Below are 26,883 nucleotides of genomic sequence, written 5' to 3'. Positions count from 1 at the left end.
TGTCCCCTGCCTCAGCAGGCAGATTCTTAACCACTGGACCATCAGGAAAGTCCCTTGTCTTTCTCTTTCTGACTTACTTTGCTTAGTATGATGATCTCCAGGTCCATCCATGTTGCTGTAAATGCCATTACTTCATTCTTTTTAATGGTTGAGTAATACTCAGTTTTGTGTGTGTGTGTATCATGTCTCCTTCATCCATTCATCTGTCAGTGGACGTTTAGGTTGTTTTCCTGTCTTGGCTATTGTAAACAGTCTCGCTACAAACATAGGGGTGCGTGTATCTCTTCAAATTATATTTGTCTGGGTATATGTCCAGGGGTAGGATTGCTGGATCGTATGGCAACTCAGTTTTTAGTTTTTGAGAAACCTCCATACTGTTACTTATAGTGGCTGCCCCAGTTTACATTCCCATGAGCAATGTAACAGGGTTCCCTTTCTCCACACCTTCCAAGATTCTCAAATCATATTTGATAGTTGAAACAAGAATTTAACTTCATCTGATGTGGTGCCCAATATCTGTTCAGGAAATTCTTAAGTTATATTTGAAAGTGTGGAAGGTAAAGGAACCTAATTAGAAATAAGATTTCTATATTTCACTGGAAGTAGTAAATGCTGATATCAATAGAATGTGATAAATTGCTTATTTATATTATAGTACCTAGAGCAACCATTATGAAAACAATAAAATGAAGAATACTTAAAAAGTAATTAAAAATAAATAAATAAATAGCATTTTCAGGGGGAAAGAAACCTGATGTGAATATTGGCCTGTCAAATTTCTCATGCTTTGGTGAAATTCAGAAGATGGTGTTATAATCTTAACATATGCTTTGCACAAATATTGTTATGTTGTATTTTGTATTGCAAAAATGAGCTGCTTCTTTTAGGAAAATCAAAAGGCTTACATTTACATCTCAAAGTGCTAATAGTTATTTTTCTTAAAAAAAAGTAGCTGACAAAAATGTAAGAAAAGAGAATTAGAGATGAGAAATTCAGAAGAAATGAGCAGGTACAAAAGATAAAAAGGAAGACTTAATCTCTAACATATCACTAATTATTTTAAACATGAATGGTCTAGGCACACCAATTAAAAGATAGAGATTGGCCAAGTAAGATCTAAAAAAAAAATGAGCCAATCATATGTTTACTACAAGAAATTTGCTTCTAATACAGTGACAAATGTATGTTAAAAGTAAAATGATGGGAAAAGATGCACTAGGCAAGTTTTGAAAGAAATAGAAGTGGCTGTATTAATATCAAGTAAAGTCATCTTCAGAGCAAAGAAAAATACTGGAGACAAAGAGGGGCAGTATCTAATGATGAGTGTCAATCCACCAGGAAGAAACAACAATTTTAAGTATGTTTGGACCAAACTATGGAGTTTCAAAACACATGAAGCAAAAATTAAGAGTTGAGAGTAGAAATAGAAAAACTTGCAGTTACAATTGAGAACTTATACACTTCACATTTGTGAATTGCTAGACCATTAAACTGAAAATCAGCAGGGATATGGAGGAACTGAGCAACACCATCAATCACTAAAATCTAGCTACCATTCATTGCATACTTTACCCAGCAACAGTCCAATGTATATTCTTTCAAGTACACATTGAACATTAGTGAGGATAAAAGAGAGCCTGGGAGTTCCCTTTGTCCATTTTGTCCTTTGTAGAAGGAAATGGCAACCTACTCCACTATTCTTGCCTGGAGAATCCTGTGGACAGAGGACCTTGGCGTACTACAGTCTATAGGGTAATAAAGAGTCAAACACAACTGAAGTGACTTAGAACGCACTGCCAGCAGTTAAGACTCTGGGCTTCTGGGACTTTCTTGGCAATTCAGGGGTTAAGACTCTATGCTTCCAATGCAGGGGGTGCGGGTTCAACCCCTGTCAGGGAACTAAGATCTTACATGCAATGGGGCATGACCAAAACTCAAAAGGTAAAAGACTGTGCTTCCATTGCCGGGGGCCCGGGTTCAATCTCTGGTTGGGGAACTAGGATCCCACATGTCACACAGTCAAAAAAAGTAAAAGAAATGATAGACCTTGGGTCATAATACAAACCTCAGCAATTGTAAAAGAGTTAAAATGATGCAGAGTATTTTTATGATTATAACGGAATCAAATTAGAAATCATTAGCATAAAGACATCAGGAAAATCTCTATAAACATTTCTAAATTAAACAATATACTGCTGAATAATTCATGGGTCACAGAACATCTTGGAGGCAATTTTAAAAATATAAAGCTGAATGAAAATGAAAAGACAATGTATCAAAATGTGTGGGCCAAAGCTATAACAGCATCCAGAGGGAAATTTATAGCACTGAATTCTTACATTAAAGAGGAATGCCTCACACTAATAATTTAACTTTTACTGAAAGAAACTAGAAATAGGAGAGCACAATAAACCCAAAGCAAACAGAAGGAAAGAGTTAATAAAGAGCAGAAATATTCTGCCAAGAGACCCAGGTTTGATCTCTGGGATGGGACAATCCCCTGGAGAAGGAAATGGCAACCCACTCCAATATTCTTACCTGGGAAGTCCCATGAACAGAGGAACCTAGCGGGCTACAATCCATGGGGTCGCAAAAGAGTCGGACACAACTGAGTGACTAAACAACAACAGAAATCAGTTACAGGCATACTTCATTTTATTTTGCTTCAGTTTGTTACACTTTGTAATAATATTGCAGCTTTAGCATCCCGACATCAAGAAAGTCTGTTGGCCCTGTTTTTACAACAGTTATGGTGATTTGTGATCAGTGATCTTTGATGTTAGTGATCTAATTGTTTTGTGACGCTACAAACTGGACCCACTTAAGATGGCGAACTTGGTCAGTAAATGTTTTGTGAAAGTCACTCGGTTTTGTCTGACTCTTTGCGACCCCATGAACTATACAGGCCACAGAATTTTCCAGGCCAGAATACTGGAGTGCGTAGCCTTTCCCTTCTCCAGGGGATCTTCCCAACCTAGGGATCAAACCAAGGTCTCCCGCATTGCAGGAAGATTCTTTACCAGCTGAGCCACAGGGAAGCCCAAATGTTTTGTGATTTAGTGCAGTTCCAGCAAGGTTTTTGTAGACATAGACAAGGAGATTCTAAAGTTTGCACAGAAAGGCCCTATAATAATAAACAGTCTTGAAAAGGAAGGAAGGAAGAGTCATCCCCACTGTCCCCAGTGCCTCCCCCGTGTGTCTTTTGCGGACTTAGATTCTGCAAGGTCAGGTGCCCATTCTGGATCCATAATTGCATCTCCAGTGGGTGGAATAGCCCAACCAGCAGCCTAGTCTGGGTGTCTACAGCTGTGGGAACGAGGCAGGCCTGTGCCGGACAGATCTACTTGGTTTTCCAGAATGAAAAGACTGGGCAACTAGGTCAGTACCTATGAGGTTGATGCTCAGTAGAAGTATTAATGAATGAATGAATGAATGGATAAATGAATGAATGAATAGATAAGCTACCTGGGAGAGGGTTCTCACTGAATAAGTTTTCTTTCATTTCAATAGAAGATCCACAAACGTTGAAAACAAAAGCAGGAAATGCATTACATTTGAATATAATCAAAACATTCTGAACTTGATTGTGAATGAAATTATCTGATTCCAGGGTTGACATTCCTTACTACTCTGTCTAGTTCAGTCGAATCCCCTGAATGGCAATTTTGATGCCATTTTCTCTTTTTCTTTTTGAAATAGGGATGGGGATTATGACCTGTATAAACTGTGTATAACTGGCATTGTGCATACACATTGATGCTAGCCTTCCATCCTGTTAGTTCAATAATTCTGACTAAAATGTGTCAAATCCTTTGGAATATTTCATTCTTCACTCAGAAACTCCATTTACCTCCTGAGAAGTTCTCATGACAGTGAAATAACAGATTCTTTCTTACCTTTTCATCTTATGACTATTTCCCTGATGGCCACCGAAATGCTACTTGCAGTTAATGAAAGGGCTTCTACAAGGTGACATCTGGGGTTATTATGTCATGTACCTTAGTTCAATGACAGCTAACTCTGGTTTCCAAATATTTAGATGACCTCCTAAAAAAATAAAAACTGGGTAATTTTAATTAAAGCAGTATTTGATAAAATTCACTTTAGAAATTTAAAAGAGGAATGAGAGCATCTTGATGTCTTGAAATAAAAGAAAATGTTAGAGCAAAAAACACTGGCCTTGGACAGACTGAATAGTCCTGTTTCACAGATTTCCTGTGATTTTGCTTGACATGGCCCATGACACATCATTCCTGAACAAGTGATCTTGAGATTCTATTAAGCTTTTGTCTTTTAAAGGCATTGTTTACTGTCTAGAGAGAATTTTCTTTTGCTGCTTTATGTACCAAAGAACTGAAATATTTTTTCTTTAAGGAAAGAGAAACCATGACAAATTGGGTGAGCCTGGAGTTTAAATATAGCATTCAAATGAGTAAATTCTTGTCCTGATCTACTTCAGACCTTCTGAACCATTCATCAGACCTTCAAATGAACCTCCTGTGGTCTTTCTCCAGGATGGGAAGGAAGATTAGTGATACGGTTTTTCTCTGGTTTTATAATGAAGATGTTCTGAAATCCACTGAATTTCATGGCTCTGTTTAAGATGCATTTCTATTTATTTCTAAATCAGCTGATCTCAGAAACCCATGTCACTCTCATCTTTCTCCGAAGTTTTGATCTTTTCCCACTAGATCAGGAGACACTGAACTTCTGTGAATTAACAAAAATACACATCAGAGTTGTTGAATTTTCCCTAGTGTTGTTTCTGCCAGCCTGAACTTTGTCTAAAGAGGTATCCTGGATTCTGAAACTTCCCACTTCTCATGGCTTTTTGGGCATCCAGTGGGCAAGTAGGTGTCCACTGTACAAATTTACCAATGTTATGGGAGTGAGGTGTATGTTATGAACTAACTGTAAGTGCAAAGTAACTCTGCTGCCCAAACACCAAGGGAGAGAAAATTGCAGAGTAAACACACACTAAGCCAGTTTTATTCAATTCAGAGTTAATAAAAGGTAGTAAGAATTGCATTGCTTTAAAAATGTCATATTACATTAAAAATCCAGAGAAAATTTCAGAATAATTTAAATGGAAGCAAACATTTTTAGATCTAGTATAACTTAACACAGTGCAGCTCTAAACAAGAATAAGGTGGGTTTATGTATTTTACCACAAAAGACTGACAGTGGTCTAGTCTATGGTTAGGTGAACTACAAGCATAATGTTGAAGAACAGATCTCTAGAACTTATCTTGAAATATTGAACTATTGGTTCCCTCCTTATTGTCTTCCATCCTATGCCTCTCATTTATCTATCCATTTTCTTCTCTTGCTATTATGACATTTCCCCCCACTCCTGTTCTCCATCATCTCTTTCTCTCCCTCCCTCCTTCCTTCCCTCTTTCTTTTCAGTTCTAGTCATATTAAAACCTCTATAGCCTAGAAGTCAGTGTGAACCCTCTAAAACCTTACATATGTTCTGTTTTCCGTGTCTGGAACATACAGATTTTTTCCCCTTCCTATTCTCCCGCATCTCTTGTGCCCAGTTAACTTTTTCACCCTCTGACCTCAGATAAAATAACAGTGCCCTTTGTGGCTTCCCCATGAGGCCATGTGGTGATCTGGCTTCTCTCTTCCCTCCTCAGTGGCCAGAGTCTTCTTGATGATGTTGTATTTGCCACTGTTTCTGTTGCATCCAGCATAGGGCCAGGCCATCCATAAAGGGCACTGAATGGAGGAAGCACTTGATTTATCAGATCAAGTCAGTCTCCTGATCAAAGCCCTTCCAAGACTTCCTATTCCACCTAAAATGAAAGCTAACCTCCTTTATAGTGAGTGCAGTGCCTGCTGACCACCATGTGCTCTTTCTTCATCCACTCAGGGCATGGGGTAGATTTCTTTGTCATCACACTCTACACCAGGCCCATTACCACCTCAGTAGGGTCTCAGCACCAGCTCCTCCTCCTAGAAGAAGTAGAAGCGTTCATTTTTGGTTAGATCTTAGTCCAGAGGTCACCTTCTCTGACCCCTCCTCCATGTGACCTTATTCTGACTCATGTGAGCCCTTGTGACAGATGTTCCTTTCTTTTTATTTACTTGTTCATTTGTCTGTCATTCACTACCTGAAAGACCACTCTGTGGACACATACTCTGTGTTTCATCACTGCTGAGTCTCTTATAAGGAGCCCTTGGCCAAGTGCTCAGATATTACTGACTAAACAGGTGAATGAATGGAGAAAGGAGTATTCATTTTCTCATCCTGCTATAGTTTAAAATGAAGTCTTAGGTCTTGAGGGTAAAAGAAAAAGCTAGAGGTAGGCAAACTGGCAGCTGGAAAATGGAAGATGATAGCCTGATTTTGTAAGGAAAAAAGGCCAAGGCTGGTTTAGATGAAAACAGCTGAGAGTGTATAAGCAACAGCTTGGAGTGTCTAGGATTTTGATAAAAGTTAGAGCAGTATACTTATACCCACCAGAGTTACTGTTTAGCATGACAGTGTTGAGTTGTTGGGGTGAATTGAAGTTCGGATCAATAGTCTCTGTTTCGGAGAGAGAAGTAGTATTAGAGGTAAAAATGCCTAATTGTTAAGAACCAAATGAATGTGGCTGTGAGTCTGGCCACAGTGAGCAGCTGTCAGGCAGTGTGTGTGACCTCACCTCACACAGGTGAGCATCCTCTGTCCCCTTCCTTCTTGTACTATCACATAGGATTCTGGGAAGGTTTAATGGGAGAACGGAGTTAGGGTGTTTTGCAGGGCCAGCATCTTAACAAATTTGAGTAACTGATTATTTGCTTAAGTAGTAATGATTATTAATGATTTGTTAAGTTTTCCTGCCCCAAATTTTAACGTATAGAAAGATAGAGTATATAAAGAATAAACTGCGGTTCTCAGAACAAGCCACTTCCCAGAGCATCTCTCCCAGAGCGACCAGCCCTTCTGCATGAAATTCTCATGTTCATACATACCACCATGCTTATCCACCTTTTGACATTTTTAATGGGAACACTCAAACGGTTAAGCTAGAATGTGCTGTCCATGATTTCACAAATATTTAGTAAAGAATCATGGGAACTGTACCTTGTAAAGTGGCATAGAAACAGGTCAGCACTTGGAGGCACACATATGGGCTGGGCCATCACTGTAAACAGAGCAACCTAAGTTATTTTTATGGCAAGTGTCGCTGATGTGAAAATAGAAAAGAAAGTACAAATGGCATGAGGTCCTATAGCATACTGTAAAATCCTGCCTTTTTGAGTGGCAAGCGCAGCCACCTTAGCTATTCTGCTGTAACCTACTAGAACATTGTGAATATCAGGGTGATGGGAACCCAGTCAGGCCTCCCTCTCACATCAACACATCAGTTGTGACTCCTTAATTTCCCAAGCCTCGTCTTCTCTCTCCTTTCACTGGATCATCACTGATTCTGGGACAGGAAGTCTCACCCTGCCATCTCATATTTTATTTTGGACAAAATGAATTCAGAGCAACTTGATCAGAATAAAAAGCTATTATGAGCAACCTTATTAAATTGCTATTTTTGTAGGCAAAAAATAGTCTGATAGTTCAGCATTTCACTTATTTATTATGGACAGTGCCTGTTAGTTGGGCTGCAACGTTAGATGTACCCCCATTAGCCTGTCTGCTCCCAATAGGTTATGTGGCTGATTCATTTAATCACTGTTAATTGTATAAATTAACTGTACAGGAACCTAGATGCAAATAAAGTAACTAATTAATAAGAAAAAAACAAAAACAATCTGGCAGTCAGAACAATGGACTTTCATATGCAGATTACCCCAGCAGGGTGAAAACATGGCCCTTCAGTCTGCTCTCTAACTTAGATTATTTCTGAGGGATTAAACCTCTTACTTGCGCCAGATTTGGTTAAAATGACTTATGAGAAACCCCTGAAAGTCTTAAAGCCGTGTGACTTCACTTTGTGATGTTCCTTTAGTCTGTGTATGGATGTCAGGCCATCCAAGCATTAACTAGTACTCTGGCCACACGGGCAGAGCCTGTGGACAGTGGGGAGCTGCCAGGGTCTCTGCCTCAGCTGCCACCACTGAGCCTGGGAGGACCATCCAGATGCCAGGCCCAGAGCCTCCACTCTGCCTGCCAAGGCCCTGGTGGTGAAAGCCAGCTGGCACAGGCTGTGTGCAACCCTCGAGTTTGCAGCCAGTTAGTTGCCTGAAACACTTTGGAATTGGATTGGCACTGAAGGCATTTCTCAGGAAGGAGCTGTTATCTGATTTCAGTTCTGCATCGTCAAGCATTGTCTGATGCAGCCTGTCCCTTCCCCGGGTGTTGGGGCTGGGGATGGGGGGGTGAGGGGAGGGGGTCGGAGGTACAATGGCACACTTGGTTAGAGGACTCAACAACTAACAGTAGGAAGCTTCTGCAGCCTTTCTCCCTCCAGCCTAAGCCCCCTGAGCTGGCTTCACACATTGTGTGTGCCCTGTTGCTAATTCGAGAGCACTCCTCTCCATTAAAGGCATTCAGTGCACAAAGCGGAAGGTGTTTTTGCTTCTGTAGCTGCCTCTTATCTTTAGAGAGAGAAGATGTTCTTCCATCTGTAATACTTAAAAAGACTTGCTTTAAGTCTAGCAGATTTCTAGAGTATTTGCTGTAAACTCTTACTGGATTGAGCTGGATTGACCTCATTTAGCAGCTCGCTGGGTCTTGGAGGGGAGTATCTAGCACAAATCAGTGTGCCTTGGTTGAAACTGCTATCTCATGATAATTCCACTAGGGAAGTCAGAAAGCTGCATGCCTGGCTTTTTCTCAAGGACTGGTTTGATTTTAGGGACTACAGACTACTGAGTACCCAACATAATGGGATGTGCTGTGAGGCACCGAGGGAGCTAACTCATAAATGGAGCCTCCTGCTGTACTTGTTTTTGGCTTTCCTTCCTCGCCAGCTGCATGAGCCTTCCATACCCTGGCTTCACTGTGTGTACATCTAATGAGCCATGTGTGGAAGCTGCAGGTCTTAGAAGGGGCAGTTCACTGAGAGCAGCTCTGACATAAAGTCTGGGGCCCTCCCTGTCATTCTGCTCCCTGGATGCTGCTCTGGACCTCCTTGCCCAGAGGTTTCTTCACTTGGGACTCATTTTCCTTGATAATCAAATGTTTATCTATCTATTATTTTTTGATGATTCCCAGATCGTGTGCCTGAGGTCTTGCACTTGGATTTGTGTGATCCAGAGTAGCTGACCAAAACCAATCACTCAGATTTTTATCATGGACACATCACGTTGGATGAGACTGCTCACGTTTGGCTAAAAGCATTTTGACTTAAATAATTTTGAAATTCCCCTTCTTGTCCTCGGGGTGGTGAATGATTAAAACTTGGCAGCTAGGCATAAGAATCCCAAGAACAATATTAAACAATGTGTAGATTCCTGAGCCCACTTGAGATCTACTGGATTAGAATTTGTTGGCCTGGAGTCACAGGATGTTTTTAACAAGTTGCTGGTACTTCTGTTGCAGTCTGTTCATGAACATATTATTTAGACATCACTGGGGTCTAGTACCACCCCAAAACTTTTGCTTGAGTCACCCCACAGAAGTTAGCTGTTCTCCTTGGATTCGTTTGAATGTGAAAGCTTCTTATTAAGCATGGATCTTCTGATCTCTCATTACTGTTTCCATTCTAAACCTTGGGAGCCTGACTTAAATATTTGAGTTATTTTTAGAGTGAAAATATTAAATATTTTCATGGTTATGAGATGCCTTCTGAATCTCTTAATTTTTCCTGATATTTGATACTAGATGATTTTAATACCTAGCATATCAAACTAATAGTTGTGAAGGACTCCATGTACAGTCCTAAGTTAAAGATAAAATGCTGTATTCTTGTTTTATCCTTTTAGGACACTAGGAAATAAAACCAGGCATTGATGAACATGAGTAGACATTTATGTAGAGGCAAAAGTCTGTGAGCGCAGACAGTCTTCCAGTACGGTGCCAAGTTCCTGTCCATGTGTCTGCCCCAAGCCACAGCTGCCATCGGGATTGGCTAAATCACCTGCAGGGCCTAGTACAAGATGAAAATGAGGGGCCACTTGTCCAAAATGTAAGAATTTCAGGATGGTGTCATCAGATCATTAAATCTGGGCCCTTTCAAACATATATTCTTGTGCAAAGCCAGTCCCTGGAATTGGTCTCAAATTATTTAGTTCTGAAAATGAATATTTCCTCTTTTTTATCTCTTTATAAGATGACGTCAAAAGATCATTCACACAATAATGAGAAAAGAGTTCTGAATTATTGTAGAGATTTTTGAGGTAGGTAGCTGAGTTTTAGTGTTTTTGTCTTTTTTTTTTTTTGAACCAGTGTTAAATTTGTTTCTACAGGAGGTATCTCTTCTTTACTACCACATCAGAAGGAGCTTCCATTGGGACCTTTTAAAAAACACCAGCCCCAAAATTTGAGATTGCAAACTGGAGTTGAAGCAGTGCAGTGTCGGCTGTTGTTTAGACATTTCCATTATCTGAAGTTGAAGGTTTTTGTGTGTGGTCCCTCTCTGTTCGGTGTCACTCTCAACAAACGTGTAGAAAGAAGAAATAACCACAGATGCAGCCAAGCTTCAATCAGCTCTGCCTTAATTGGCGAGTCGGTTGCATTTGTAGCACAGGCAGAATCAATTAGGGAGCTGGGCTAGGAGACAGCGCGGGCCCTGCTATCCCCCCTGGCTGAGAGTGTGGGTTGTTGGCTCCACCAAGAGGAATAGGTGCCGTCGTTGGCCTTATCGTAAATGAGGCTCCAGGACTGCTTAGTTCACCCAACCAACTGTTTTCAGTTCGTTTATTTTCCAAGAATTCCTCCTGCCCTCCAGGCTTTCTCTGCCTCATCTCTCCACTCTCTTCTTTTCTTGCAAGGGCCTGCCCCTCTGAGGTGTCATTGTGTGGATCTTTCTGGTTCCCTTCAAGGCAGGGGTTCTCTCTTCTTCCATTCTCCCCAGCGCTCCAGGCCCCGAGTCAGGCACCCAGTGGCCACTTGGTAGTGTGTCTTGTCTGTCATGTGGAGCAACCTGGTATTTTTGCAAGTTGAAAGGTGGCTTTGTGACTAAGATCCCCAAATTTGAAATTCTACAAATATGGACATGTTAGGAAGAAGGGATTCATTTACAGCAGTCTTTGTCTGTCTAATGATGCTTTCATTTTTAACATTTCTTTTTATACCAAATAATAAAGAATATGGATAAGCAAAAGGAAGAAAATTTTAAAAGTTGCATGTAGTCTTAACAAAAAGAACCAACTATACTGCTGTATTTATCCTGAAGGCCCTTACATCAGGTAATTGTGCTTAAAAAAAAAAAAGTAGATTGTTACTTCTTTAAATGTCCTTTAAAATTATTACAAGTTGTGATAACCCTTCTAGTCCCTGAAATATTCTTCTGAAATATTTCAGATGACTACAAAACATTTCAACCTCCTTATTGTTGAAAATACAGTTTGGTTTCCTTTTTTTTCCCTGTTTTTATAAACAGTACAGTGATGAGCATCTGGTATAAATATTTGCATATTTGCTTGATTAATTCCCTATAATAAATTCATAGAATTGAAATTGGGTCAAATCATATTTAAGTGTTGCATGAATGTAAGGCCTTTTATATATTTTAGTTTGTCCATTGAGTCAACAAGTATTTGAGTGTTTGCCTTGGGTTGGCTAGGTACCATAAGGGTGTTGGGGCCATAACATGAGCGAGACAGATGAAATGAGACATCTCCTTTCTCTCATGGAGATGCCGACTATAAATATACATCTCTTTGTAGCCGAAGTTTCCAGAGCTTGGCACTGTGTTTGGAATGAACTGAAGTTGTGACTTGTGTCTGTTCTCATGTAGTGAGGCTGATGAAAGCCTCCTTCCTCCAAGAAGCTCACTTGAGTCAAAATCAAGGTTTTTATAAAGTTTATGAAGGATGGAGTTGGACCTTCAGAAATACCAGAAAGTTGTGAAGGGTGAGATCTGCCTGTTTACACACATGGCATCTTGTCAGGAGAGACACAAAGCAGGCACTTCTATATAAGTAGCATTTGGACTGTGACTTTCCTCAGTCGCTAGAAGGTTCTCAAAGCTGGCTCCCTTAGGGGCCTCACAAGGAGGATGGTGAACTGATAAGATCAGCAGGGAGTCCTCCTGAACCCTGACTTGTCCCGCTGTGCAAAGCTTCCATGGAGGCACCAGTTCCACTTCAGATATTTCCATATCACAGAGAATCATCAGTTCTGGGCTCATCCGCATCATCTTAACATGGGACAGTAAGTGCTTCTGCCATTGAAATGCAGTTATAGTGCAGCCGACTTCCTAGTATGAATTAGTACTCATTGTTCACATCCAGGAGATCTATCTGGTCTCTAATTTGGCACTAGCGTTAAACATCTGCTACCTTCAGACACTTCAGTTTGTAATATACAACATTAAGGACAAACGGGGACTGACTCAGACAGAGTTCTATCAGGTCTATACTTTTTCCCCCAAATGGCAAACATCTGGACCTACCTCTTTAATATCAGTTTTTTTGGGTCATTGTGTTTTCACATTTGAGAAACACCGTCTCACAGTCTGCCTTCCCCACCAGATCTAATCACAGTCTGATTCACTTTGAGATAGTGGTGTCATAAGAAGTGTACAAAGTGCTTCTCTTTCCAGCATGTAGAATGGAAACACGTGTAGTGAAGAGATAGAAAACACAGGGGAGCTTTCCCCAGGGGAAAAAATCACAATGTGCCCCTAACAAATGATAGAAAAAGGTTTCTAGAAAATAGGTAGTCCATGGGGCTCATTTGAGGCCTAGTAGAGAGAGCATTCCCAAGACAAAGCAAGGTGATACTGACGGTCGCAGTGTTTATTAGATGCTTTCTGTATACCAGCCTTGGCTTGAGCACTCATGCCATAGATCCATGACATATATTCCCAAAAGATGGTGTAAGATTCAGCCAAAGAACTTCTCAGACTTCACTGGAGCATGAGAGAATTATCCCAGAGATGAGGGTGAAGGAGGGTTTGTTGCCAGGAGGAATTATATCATGATGAAGAGGCCATATTTATATGAAATCATCTTGTGGCCTAGTATCAGGTATGGAGGCCATCTGGGTCTCTGGCAAATGGCCTTCTGTGGTTTGGGTTTGGAGCTCAATAGTAATGGGACCATTGAGATGTGTGAAGGCATGTTTGGAAATTTCCATGAGGAGTTTGACATCAGAATGAGGCAGTCATGATCCCTGGGACACTGCTTATTTATTCAGGCTGATTTTATGTTGATGTGAGCAGTATCACTATTTTAGGAGAAGGTGAGTGGTACCATGTCTTGTTACTAATAGAGCTGAAGATTGGAGTGCTTCCACAAGGCACTCTTACCTTTAGCTCCTTAGTTTTAGTCTGTCATCTGATGACCGCAGTACAAAACAGCCTAACATAGCCAGGCACGTCTGAGGAACACCTGCTCTGTAGCTGTCCATCAGAATTTTGTACTCCATGGGCACTGCCAGATGCTAGGTGTGACCCAGGCAGCAAGGAACAGGGGCCTGCACACTTCCCATATCTTCTTTGCTCACATGCATAATCTTGTTCCACTGGATCTCATTTAAAAAAAAATAGATTCCACAGTAAGATTATTAAGAATTTCAAGGCAGTGACAGCACAGTGTTAAACCAAGCACAGGCCCTTTGAACATGGGGCCCTGTGTGGCTGCATCCGTCTTGTGCCCCTGAAACCAGGCCTGTGTGAGATCCCTAGGGCTGTGTATGTTGCATCATCAGGGATGTCAAGAGCTGCACCCTGTGCATTGGGAAGGGCTGACTGAATGTGAATTTAAATATGGGGCTCTGCACTTTGAAACCCACCTTCCTCATACTTTGCTCTGCCATCCTGGACAAATATTTCACCATTCGAAGACTCCATTTGCCTGTGTGTTAAATAGGAACCTAATAGTACCTTTTAGGGGTGTTTAGGAAGATGGAGTGCAGTTATGGATGAAAAGTACCCAGTGCCCAGTATACAGTTACCATCCAGCCACCGTTAGCTGCCTTTGGAGGAATTGGGTGAGGCAGTTTCTGAAAGCCTTCGTGTGACTGCAGCATCCCTTGTCCAGGTGTAATGGGCACAAAATACAGGTCTGCTGAACTCTAGTGACCTGGATGGGCATCACTGATGTTAGCCTTTCCCCCAAGTAACCCCAGTCAGAACCACTGACTCTCATCAACTCCGTGGATGTGGGATTGTTTTGTCTCCTGATGTCCACTTTTTATATTAATCCCTTGCTCTTAATTGGGAGAACTCAGACATTCATTATAATTACATAGGAAAAAACATGATCATTATTATCCCAGAGTTATCAGGATTGATTCAACTAAATCAAATGCTGGTGGAGAGAGAGGGTTGTGTCGACAGGACCTTCCGCTGGCCTGGATGTTGTGACTGTTTCGCAGAGATAAGCGGCCTCGCTGTGCCTGCTGGCATCCGGGCGTAGGCAGCCGCGGCACTCGTGCTGGTTCATCTCCCCAGGCGTTAAGCTGCGCTAATTGCTTTGGAAGGGAGGCCTTCTCCCGGACAGCAGCATATGCTGCGTGAGCGCCTGAAGCAAAGATAAAAAGCCACCCTCCTCCTCCTTTATTGAAGTTTAATAATAAAATGGAACTGTCACCATTCCCAATAAATTGTTTATTTTAATTTAGAAAAATAATGGAAACTGGCCACCTCCTGGCACAGTTGTTGAGGACCGGTTTCCTGGCTCAGCTAATTTTGAGCCAAATACTGTCCTTCAGTAGCTTGCTCTAGAAGACACTCAGTCCTCAGTGTCAGTAAAATCAACCGCATGTCTCTCCACTTAATAAAACCTAGCCCTTTAAGGTGAAATGAGTCATTTTTCAAGGTGGGTTAGATTGTAAAGTTGCAAACCAGGAAGTTGGCATAGGTGTTTGCGGCATGAAGTTTTGTAGTATTTTTTTTTTCAAGTATTTCTTTTAGCAAATATGAAATTAAATTTCACATGTTTCTGTCATCATGGTTCTTTCAGATGCCTTCTTTTTTCCTGTAATAATAGTGAGAAGTCAGCTTGATGCCTTTTGAATTAAGTCAGAAAAGAAGGCATCAATGAAGGAAGTATCTTACTAAGGCTTATAGAGGGAGGGTGAGTGGCAGAGTGGAAACTGGACTTCAAGCCACCTGGCTCCTGCCTACTGCTCTAAGGCACGGATGCTCTCATTTTTTACCAAATACACAGAAATTTTCTCACCCCCATTTCATAGGTAGCAAAACTGAGGCCTGAGAACCAAAGCTACTTGTCTTGGGATATCATAGCTTGTAAGCAGTCTAACCAAAACTAGGGCTCAGTCTCCTGGATCCTAATTCAGTTTTATTCTTGCAGAGTCCATAGGGTCTATCTACTGGTTGCTAACATACAAGTATTCATATAATATGATTGCATTAAGTATAAACATTTTTGATCTTACAGTAAGCAGCCATACCTGAGAATAGATTTAAAAAAAATCTGTTTAGGAGGCTGCAGGACATTCAGCCAGGCCCCTTCTTTCCCTTTCGGACACTACCCTTAGAATGCACACAACTAGAGTTCATCTTCAAGAAATTAGTCCAGGCCATGGGGAGGGAAGGCCATGGGAAGGGAAGGCCATGGCTGTTCCATCCGTGTGCACTAGGAGTGTGCTGTTTATGAAGTGCCTGGCTCTGTCTGCATGGGCACTCAGACAATGTGTAAATCAGGCAATGAAATGACAGTGATTAAGAAGAGGAAAGAGGGGGCATAGGTGAGGTGAGAAAGGTCATTGTAACGCAGGGAGGTCTTTGGGGATATATTGCCTCAGTCAGGGTTATGTGATGGGCATGGTCAGCAAGGTCCTTTGAATTGAGTGGCCCCAATACAGCTACATCTAGTCAGGCAAAGAATCAAATTTGTTGGCTCACTTACCCGAGAAAAGTAAGCATGGCTGGATTTAGGGGCTCATGTCATGCTGCCGTGACTCTGTCTTGCCCCCTTGCACTGTGGGCTCTGTTCTCCTTGGCTGTTACCTTTGTTCCGATGAGCTCTTCCTGTGCAGTGGCTTCATGGCTGCTGGCAGCACCAGCTGCCTCCCTGACTTCTTAGTAATCTCAATGGAGAGAGAATCTTCTTTATCATTTTTCAGGAGAAGCCCAACTATGGCTGATGGGATAGAATTCACACATTGAACAGGGCTGATCAGGGGGGCCAACCCTTGATTGGGGAAGGAGAGAGATGTTAGCACTATTCAATTCATATAAATTATGGGGTGTTGGGGAAGAGGGGAAATCAGCAGAAGGGAAAAGAATTCTGCATAGGAGAAATCATACATATCCACTGGCCTTAGAGTTTCCTCTGACTCACCATCAGGCGATGGATTAGTAAGGAGGAAGGACTAGTCTAGCTCTTGTGTCTCCAGGTTAGTATTATCCAACACAACTTTAGGCAATGATGGAGATATTATTTAATCTTCACAGTCCAGTCCAATGACCACTAGCCACATGGGGCTATCAAGAACTTGAAATGTGGCTTGTGTGATCAAGGAACTGAGTTTTTAATTTTAGGTAATTTTAATTAAATTTAATATTAACAGCTACATGTAGCTCATGACTACTGTAAAGGGCAGAGCAGCTCTTAGTAGAGGTCACATCACAGGAGAGAGTTCCCTGGAAGGCAGGACCCCCTGTCCCCACTTTGGAGGAGGGTTGGACTGAGGGTTAAATGCAGAGGCTGGTTGACTAGGATGATGAAGTTGAGTTGTTTAGGTTGTGGAGTAGGAGGAAAGGGGGTTTGAATGTGAGAGAGAGGACCAGGAGGAAAAAACAAAGAATCCTTCATCTGTGACATCATTTAGAAACCTTTAACATGAAGAAATATTTTTTTCTATTTCATGTAGGAGCTCAGTTTCTATCAGGAAGAAACAAAATTACAACTGACCTTGTTATAATAGCAAATTGAGGGGAATTCCATGACATGTTATTGCATTTTGCTCTTAAGTGTCCAACAATAAAAGCAGCCATTGCCTGAAACATCATTCTGCACATGACATGCAGCTACACAAGGATTAAAAGAAAAATTGCTATGTTATAAAAAAAAAGTCCTGTGTAAACTTGTGTGACTGAGCACAGCTAAATGCAGTTGACAGAAATGACATCAGATGAATAGAACTAATGTGTTGAGGCAGAGTCCAGCCAGTGTGATGTGAACCTGGGTCTGGTTAAAGAACACACTTTCCACAGTTTCTGTGATTGGCCTGCCATCCTGCTTTGTGTCCTCTAAGATGTGTTGGGCCCACCTTGGGTGTCACTTACCAAACCTAAGTCTTCTTGGTGGCCACCACTCACTCACAAGTCAGGTTTCCAAGGGTGGAGTTTCTCTGAGAAGGCAGACTGATTTGCTCTGACTACTTACCTACCCACAGTGGGACTCATAAGCTTCCTAGATTCAGTCAAATTTCTGGGTTTATCCACTGAGTGCTCATAGAGGCGATGCCATGAGTTTGGCGTCCTGCTGCCAGTCAAGGGCAGCAAGAATAGAGAAGCAGGAAACTTGGTTCCTGGCTGTGTCGTTTGCCTAGTTCCCTGACCCTCCGCATGCCACTTGATAATCACTTGTAGATTCAGTTAAGTGCAGAGACCAAGAGCAGGCCTACTGGAGACACACTGGCCAGGTCTCAGTCAAGTTCATAGCCAGTGCCTGGCATTCAGGTTACCCCCTCTCCCACCTCTCTCACACACACACAAAATAAACAGCAGTGAGTGTATAGTAGAAAGGAGAGAATTAGAGCAGCTGAAACTGACCTGGATAGAACCTGGGCCAGGCAGCTTGGAGGTATGTGAATTTAGGTGCAATACTGGACCTCAGTCTTACTCTCTGCAGAGGGGAATGATGGAACTTCACAGGGTTGTTATGTGGACACAGTTGACTGGGTTTTGTTCAGAACCTAACATCGAACAGGCTTCCAGAACCAAGGCTGCTCTGGTGAGCGTCACAGTGTGGTTGCTATGAGGGAGGGGTGGCCCAGGGAAAAGGTCTTGTGGTGTTATGCGTATCTCCAGGGTGATTTACCAGCTTCACATCCAGCCTTGATTCATGTTCAGCTTGGATGTCATTAAAGCTGATTGCCCTAAGGATCCCACTCAAGCTTTCCAGTCCAGTTTGCCAGCAAATCTGCAGCCCATCCTGATGACCAGAGCTCCAGGCAGAACAGCATCTTAGAACTATAAGTCATATCCTAGGATCAGTGTCTATGATGGCTTTGATCACTTTCAGAGTCCCAAGGCAGACACATTATGGGTGGGCATCACCATGTGATTTCTGATGGCGTACTTGGAGTACTGTTGGGTTGCAGGCACAGTAGGAGAAATGAAACCACTCCTAGGCCAGGAAGTCGCTAGCACGCCTTTTCCCTAACCCACCCCTCTTGTCCCTCTTCCTCCTAGTGTCTTTAGTGACTTCTCCAGCTATTTCCCCAGCAGACAAGGGTTGGATGCCTTTGAGAACAGAATAATTCATTTCAGTAGAAAACAAATGGTTTTGGGTTGGGTCAGTTGGAAAATGTTGCCAAGTGCTGTGCTGCTTTCAACATGGGCTTTGGGCCGTTGACCATCATGTACATTCCTGTGTACCTGGGCAGAGGCCTGGACCCGCTCCTGTCTCTTTTTGGAAAGAGGAGATGTTTGGGTTTCACAGTCAGTTTCTTTGTTCCCTTTATTTTCCAGCTGATGCTGGGCTTCTGTGGAACTGACATAGTGGAAAGGCCTGGGGCTGCTCCTGAAGAGCCTCCTTCCCATCTGCCTGTTCCTCGAAGCCCTCTGTATTTGTTGCCTGGATCTACCTCCCATAGGCATGGGTCTCATGTTGTGATCCAGTCTTTAGCCTCACTCTTTGGCTCTTTGGGGGCTTCCCTTGTGGCTCAGCTGGTAAAGAATCTGCCTACAATGCGGGAGACCTGGGTTTGATCCTTGGGTTGGGAAGATCCCCTGGAGAAAAGAACAGCTACCCACTCCAGTATTCTGGCCTGGAGAATTCCATGGGGTCGCAAAGAGTCAGACACAACTGAGCGACTTTCACTTTCACTTTTGACTCTTTGGAGGTGGCTTTTGAGTGCCAATTATATGTATCAGAAATGTGGTAAATGTGGAAAACAAAAGACCATCAGATGTGCCCTGTCTTAGAAACATCACAGTCTTGAGTGGGGACAGAATCTAATCAGGTGACTATACACCTGGAGTGCTAAGTGCATGGTGGATCTGAGCCTGGTATGGCAGCCTGGGCTTGCAAGGAAGCACTCCACACACTCAGGGGTGGGTGTTCTGGGAAGGCTTTCTAGGGCAAGAAGGGGTGAGTGTCTAAACGGACACACCCTGAGTAGATAAGACAGAAGTAGATAAGAGGAAGACAGAAGATGGATGGAGAGTGTGCTCCCAGTGGAGGGGGAGTATGTATGGAGTCTTAAAAAATGATTGAGTGGGAAAATAGGGGAAGGGAGGGGAAGGTGGCGCTCATAGCACTCCCTGGAAGAGTGGAGAGTCACAGGAGATGAAACTGGAGAGGGAGGCAGAAATTTTCAGCAAATTATAGACTTTTCACCAAAATCTTAACTTTCTTTCCCCTAAATTGTAATCAAAGCTAAAAAAAAAAATACATATGGAAGGTAAATTTTATATTAAGTTCTTATGTTTTGAATTTGGAAGGCAAAAACTAAATTATGCCCATTGGGGCCTGAGAATCATGGGTTTTGCCTTGGCATGTGCTTGTTCATTCAGGGTTGGTATTTCATATAACAGGACAGATGCTAATGGATTTTTTTTGCTTTGTTGTTTCAGCACTTCAGGGAGCATCTGGACAAACTTTTTGCCAAAGGAATCGGAATGCTGGATATAGCTCTGAATGAAGCCTTCAACATTCTCAGTGATGTAAGCTCCTCTTTGATTTCCCTTTCTCTCCTCTAAGAGAATAGATGGGATTTTCATGGGCCAGCATTATTGTTAGCCAGGCATAAGATAAGAGGGTAAGGCTGGGGAGCCAGGTCCAACTTGGGAGGCCATCCCAGCCCCCTGCTGGGCAGAGTCGATGGTACAGTCTGGTCAGGGGACTCACCTGCCACTGTCATTGACTCTGAGGCCGTCAGTGTCTCAATAATAGAGCACCATCTACCACAGATTTCTTTCCATCTGAGAAACTCTCAGTTTCTTCATGGAGTGGATTCCTTATTGTGAGTCACACTGAATCCCTGCCTGTGGTAACGTGCAGAGGAAGAAGGCCTTCTCTGTGTGCTGTGTTTAGGGAGTGTTACAGGCGCTACCTATCCCAACCTTCCCCTTGTCCCCCTGGAGATGCACAATATGCGGTGCACACTGGGGGCTTCAGTAAGTACTGCAAAAACAAACCCCACTGCACCTGCTATCTCTCCTGCTTTGCTGAACAGAGAATTTCAAATATTAATAGCACCTGTTAACATCCTGTGACATATGTTGTGGAATTTGGGGCTGGTGATTCTGCCCCTTGAATGCAATTGTGTTAAGCTAAAACATCATGCGACTTCTGTGTTCTTTTTACTCTGGGAGGGCAGTAGGAAAATAAATAACTATCTTTATTAATGCAGACTCTCTATTATTTATTTAACTACTATAGGTTGCATGCTTTGTAAATGTCAGGCACTGGGAATTGTATACCAGTGAACAGAATAGACTAAGTATTTGCCTTAGTGGCCCTGACATCCTAGTGAAAAAGTCTGCAAATTATGTCCCAAGAGGAAAATCAGCCTCCATCTTGTTTTTTTAAATAAAGTCTTATTGGAGCACAGACATGCCCACCTGACTACAGATAGTCTATGGCTGTTCTTGTACTACAGTGGCAGAGTTGATTATTTTCAATAGATACCATATGGCCTGTAAAAAATAAAACAGTTACTATGTGGCTCTTTACAGAAGAAGTTTGCTGACCCAAGTTCTAATGACAGGAGACATGTGAAATGAGTAATCTTACGGAGAACAATAATTCTCCTGTTCCAAAATGATAAGGGCTTGTTCCTTTATACAGTGAGGTCAAGAGTTCTCTGGCTAGGGAAGAGCTCTCTGTTTAGGTGATGTTGGAGTGCAGACCTGAAGGAAGTGAAGGAGCAGCTCTGTGGTATCTTGAGAAACAAGTTTTCAACAAGAGGAGCAGCAAATGCAGAGGCCCTGAGGGAGGGCTTATCTATGGTACAACAAGGAGACCATCATGACAAGAGCAAGTAGGAAAGAAAGAGTGTCCTAGGAAATGTGGTCGCAGAGGCAGCAGCAGCATGTGGCGTCCAATAGACACAGGGAGGACTTTGGCTCTTGCTCTGTGTGGGATGGAAAGTCACTGGAGTCTGAGCAGAGAATGACAGAGTCCAACCTGGATTTCAGCAGCATCCGCTGGCTGCTGTATTGATAAACAAAGACAATAGCAGGAAGGCCGTTAGCTGAGTGACACACAGTGGTGGCTTTGGACCAAGAAGGTAGTGATTTAGATGTTAAGAAGCAGAAAAATAGAAGCTACTCTAGGTATTTCAAACAGCAGGAGTTGAACTCAGGAAGTTGGTTGCACAGGGGATGGAAAAGCTGAGAAATCAAAGAGAGTGAACGAATTCATGGATTAACACCAGTAGGAAGCAGCTCCCCTCTGGGTCGGGAAGGACCACAGGAGCGGGGGCTGCCATCAGAGCCTCATCACCGTGGCCATCCAGAGCAGAACAAAACCACTGAGGGGCCTGCCCAGCAGGAGTTGGAATGCTAAGGAAGGGCCTGTCCTGTGGAAACTAGTGCCTTGGAGGCGATGCTGCCATTGCTGGAAAATGCCCAGGCCTCCAAAGCAGAGAGAAAAGGAGAAATGGCTTAGAAATACCCTGGCCTCTCCCTTGAGTCCTTCAGTATTCACCTGAAGACAAAACTTGTCAAAACTATTGCCCAGTCTGGGAAATGTGATTTTCAGGAAAAAAATATGGGGTGGAGCTGAGAGCAAGTAAGCCCTGAATGGGGTGACAGCTATGTTGAAGTTCCACAGGAGCTGGGAGAGCAACTGGATGTTCAAAGGCTTCTCCTCCAGGTAGCTCTGCAGGCTACCAGCCATCAGTTTCCAGGTGAGAATTCACCTAGCACTGCGTGGCTTGTTTTGGTGGTCAGTTACGTCTGACTCCATAATTTGAGTTTCTACCACTAAGCTACAGTGGCTCTCAAGCCAAGGATGGGTCCTAATTCTATACTCTTTTTTTACCAATAATATCTGCTGGCACATAGAAGGCTATTTACATCTCAGTCCGGAGCTACTATTGTGTATCAGTGAAAAATAAGGAGGGAGGGTGTCATTTCAGCTTCCGTCATACAATCCGGAGGCCCTTCCTACTTACCTGGCTACAGATAATTAGCATTTATGGACAACTCAGTGTTTGGGACAGCACATACCTATTAACAATGTATTAATAATTAATAAATATGACTGATTAGAGCCAAGGACCAAGCTACATCTTTAAATTCTACTTTGAACCTTGGATAGCTTTTGACATAGCTCAGATGGTAAAGAATCTGCCTGCAATGCAGGAGACCTGAGTTCATTTCCTGGCTGGGGAAGATCCTTTAGAGAACAGAATGGATACTGACTTCAGTATTCTTTCCTGGAGAATTCCGTGGAGAGAGGAGCCTGGCAGGCTACAGTCCATGGGATTGCAAAGAGTCACACACAGCTGAGTGACTAACACTTTGAACCCTGAATAGGCACCTTTGTAGGGCTTGGAGATGCTGATCACCACAGCTTAGCAGGTTTTTTCTGGAGGGTGATATTGAAGGGACTTGCCACATTTGGGAAACTGGCTTTCTTTATTTCAAAAAACCTGGTGTTTAGTGCAGAGGGAGACTACTCTGAGATGGGGGAAGGGAGTCCCTTGCTTGGAAATGTACCTTGCAGATTTCTGTTTTCCTGATATTTGACAGAGGTGGTGAAGGAGTAGAGAGTTCGGAGATGCTTGTTGTGTTGAAGTTTGTGGCTTCTGGAGTCAGGCAGGTTGGGCTGAGAAGCCTGACTCACTCAGAGCTTGCTGTGTGACCTTGAAAAAATTCTGCTTGGTTTACCTTCATTTTCCTCATCTTTAAAGTGAGGCTAGGAATAGACCCAACACTGGTCACTTAATTTATGAAGCCCAGTGCAAAATGACAATGCAGGTGCTTGTTCAAAAGTAAATAAGAATTTTAGGAGAGTGATACCAGAGTGTTCAACCAAGTATGGGGCCCTGTATAGCTATGTACATCACATGTCATGAATCCAGCCATGCTGGATGGGGGTTGAGGATTCAGCATGAGGCAGTGGCACCCAGCTCCCTCTCAGTCATGCTGGGTTGGGTAGGAAGTGCCATCACCATGACCACAGAGACATTAGGCAGCCTCAACTTTTGCCAGGCTGCCTGAGATTTCTAGAAGCAGCTCCTACTCTTAATGCTTTGGTCCTACTTCCTGCCCAAATCCTCAGGAATATCTGCTTCCCTTCATCCCCCTCTCTTCTTTTCCTTGCCCTGGTACTTTTTCCTCTCCCCATGCCTTTCATTTACCAAATTTGTTTTAAAACTCTCCTAAGCCAGTGATCCCCTGGAATGCCAAGTGGAATGCTGTCTGCTTCAAGGCTCCAACATAGGTGTTGTGGTCAAGGTGTGGGATGCCATCCTCCTTTTGGAGACTCACAATTCATTTGCTACTAGGGGCCTTAGCAGTCCTACAGTGAACAGACCTTTTAAAATATGTCTATACCAGCACTCAAATTATTGACCCAGGAACTCTCTGCATCATGTTATAACCTCAGGATAGAATTTGTAGAACTCACAGCTCCCGAGGCACCCCTTCAGGCATAATATTATTTTCTCCTTTAAGAGGGTGTAGTATTTCCAATACCTCTAAGAGCCAGAAAATCACCAATACATGGTGGATTTTTTCCCTTGAATCCTAGTGAGAGAAGCATTTTTGAACCAGGGAAACCTTCCACATACCTGTTTGATCTACCTTTATCGGTAAAAGCCCTTTGAGGTCTGGCCAGTCAGGAAGTCTGAGGGGTCCAGTGTAAATTCCAGAAAGTAAGAAATGGAAGGAACAAAAATGTTTCAAAATGTCCCTGCCTGAGATTTGTTGACAGTTGGCACCATATTGAGTGCACATTTATCCCAGAGAGAGAAACATTTCCATCCCATTTCTTGCCACGGGGCTTTTAAATAGCCAAACACTTTGAAAAACACAGAGATGGTTAATCTCCCATGAAAATGAAGCTTTAGCTATTTTCCACTTCATCAATATGACCTTTAGTGATATAATTCTCTTCCTGTGTATTATGTCTGCTTTTGCAAGCCAGTATGAAATAAAAAGCTATTTCTTGAACACACAAACACAAATACACACACTCTTTCTCTCTTAGACACACACAATTGAAATGCCAATTGTGGTTATGGCTTAGAATGGTTCAGAAGTTACTATAACTAAATGAAGTTAATTCTGTTTTGCATTTACCTACATTTCAGTTTCAGTATTTGCTCAGATGATTTAAAGGCTTGCAGTTGTTATACAAATGGCTTTGAAAGGAGCATTCAAATAAACTTCTAAGACCCTTCTAGCTATTGATCTCTGCTGCATTCATTAGATTCTCTTAAGAACACAGAGCCGGTTTGCTACTGTAGTTAGCATCTACCTTGTCATGTGACAACTGCAATTATCTTTTTTGGCGATGAATACAATCTTTGCAGTGATTACCTTTTAAAAATTTTTCTTAGCCAATTAAATAAAATTCGGTGACATTTCAAAGACTGTTAATCACAACCAAATGCTCTAAATGTCAGGATGCATTGAAATTTTTGCTGCTAACTGATGAATCACTGAGCTAATTGTAGTTCATCATCAGGCCCTTGTCATTGTTATTATTATGGAAAACACTTTCATCACTCCCGCTATTCAATAAAAAAAAGTTCTAGACAAATATGAAGAGAAGAGATATTACTCATCAAAGCATTTGAATTTAATTGCATTCTTCAAAATTCTCCCAACTGCAGATTGCTGCAGAGAAAAACCAGGGACTCAGCCATGGAAGAAAGTAATGGATTTAAATAAACAGCTTGGGGCAACCCCTTCTTCCAGTGTGCAGTATTCAGATATCTTTATTTCCCTCTCTTCCCTCTTGCCTTTTGTTTGGGAGACTTTTTCCTGGGTGTTTTCAAATGAGTTACATGAACAACAGTCTTGAGGTGTCCTGATTTTTTCCCTTTTGCAGCCTCTGTGGTCAAATGAATAGATCACTTGTGTTTGGTGGCACATTACTGGGTTTATCCAGTGACATGAAGGCTGTGTCAAATCTCAGGCTCTCCAGAATATCTCCAGAGCAACCTGTTGATGAGACAAGGCTGCAAGACTGTTTGTTCTTGTTGTGCTATGATAGAATCTTAGCATCTCAGAGTGGAAAGGGCAAAGTCATTTATTGAGACTATGAAAGTCTAGCTGAAAGTGGGTCCTCAGGGTGGAAGAGAGGGAAAACACTTGGTTAAGACAGGGTAGAAATCCTAAATTATAGTTTACAGTTGGTAGATGCAGCAAGGGAAGATTTTGAGGTCAGAGGTTCAAAGAGTCTCACGCTATGAATTGTCCTTTGATGCTTTTTGTTCAAGAGTTGATGGGTTTTCTAGAATAGTAGGTTATGAATAATGAAGACAGTAAAAAAGAAGTTATGTGAAAAGTTTTGTGGTCCAGTGGTCTTAGTTCTCAGATATTTCTACCTACTGATACTGTATCATGTGCCTTGTGTGTTTATTAATTTAAGGACACCTGCCCAGTCAGAGTTGCAGGAATGACTGCCAGGGTCAGGACCAAAGTGAGCCACATTCTAAAAGCACAGAATTTAAGGAGCACTCACTCTCAGGGTAGTGACCTTGGTGTCTGCCATGTGACCCTGGAACACTAGAAAGAATAGAACAAGGAAGAACAGGAGAAGGAAGTGAACACTTGTGGAGCTATCAGATTGAGGAGCATCATCTCTTTATTGGGAGGCCATAGGTCGAGTGTACTGAATCTAAGAATAGATTCTGGAGCTGGACTGCCTGGGTTCACATCTCGGCTATGACAGATAGTTGCTGTGTGATTTGGGGCAAGTTAGCTAATCTCTGTGCCTCTGTTCCTCACTGGTCAAATGGGGATAATGATAGTATGTACCTCAGAGACTAGTAAAGATTAAGTAAGTTCATACTTGTAGCCCAGCATATAATGGACATATAATCTGGGCTGTAACAACCTTATAAGCATGTTATTCCCATCTTATAAATGAAGAAAAGGATATTATTCTAAAATATTTATTTATTACTTATTTATTTTAAAATTTTATTTGATTGCACCTGGTCTTAGTTGCAGCATCTGGGATCTTTTAGGTATGGCATGTGGGATCTAGTTTCTTGACCAGGGGTCAAGCCCAGGCCCTGTGCACTGAGTGTGTGGAGTCTTAGCCACTGGACCATCAAGCTAGTCTCTAGAAAAAATATTCTCAAAAGAGAATTTATACTAGGCACCAGTTTGTGGTGCTGAAATAAGATTGAATATTTTCCACTATACTGTGATATTCTATCCATGTTTTGAGTTGGTTTTACTCTGTCCTAATATGACCACAAGGCCATCCATTCCATCCATCCATCCATTCATCCAATCTTCTCTAAAGTCACTGCAACTTCAAACTCCACATTAGAAACCTAAGTTCTTGGAGACTGGGCATTACACTTCAGTGTGAGTGCTCTGGTAGCTCTGGTTCATTCAGTTCAATTCAGTCGCTCAGTCGTGTCCAACTCCTTGCGACCCGATGAATCATAGCACGCCAGGCCTCCCTGTCCATCACCAACTCCCGGAGTTTACTCAA

The 26,883-nt window shown here is 42.3% G+C and overlaps 1 protein-coding gene across 1 annotated transcript in view; it reads left to right on the top strand.

The window, feature by feature from the left end:
- Positions 1–26,883, top strand: part of CACNA2D3 (calcium voltage-gated channel auxiliary subunit alpha2delta 3) — an 839,655-nt gene that overhangs the window by 444,670 nt on the left and 368,102 nt on the right. The window contains exon 10 of the mRNA XM_061129193.1: positions 19,827–19,916. Within this exon, the coding sequence (XP_060985176.1) occupies positions 19,827–19,916 (90 nt within the window). The remainder of the gene's footprint in view (positions 1–19,826; positions 19,917–26,883) is intronic.

This window comes from Dama dama, chromosome 24 (assembly GCF_033118175.1).
Source record: "Dama dama isolate Ldn47 chromosome 24, ASM3311817v1, whole genome shotgun sequence".
NCBI classification, from domain to species: domain Eukaryota; kingdom Metazoa; phylum Chordata; class Mammalia; order Artiodactyla; family Cervidae; genus Dama; species Dama dama.
The sequence above is the reverse complement of the archived record's forward strand: the minus strand, read 5'-3'. Positions and strand labels throughout refer to the sequence as shown.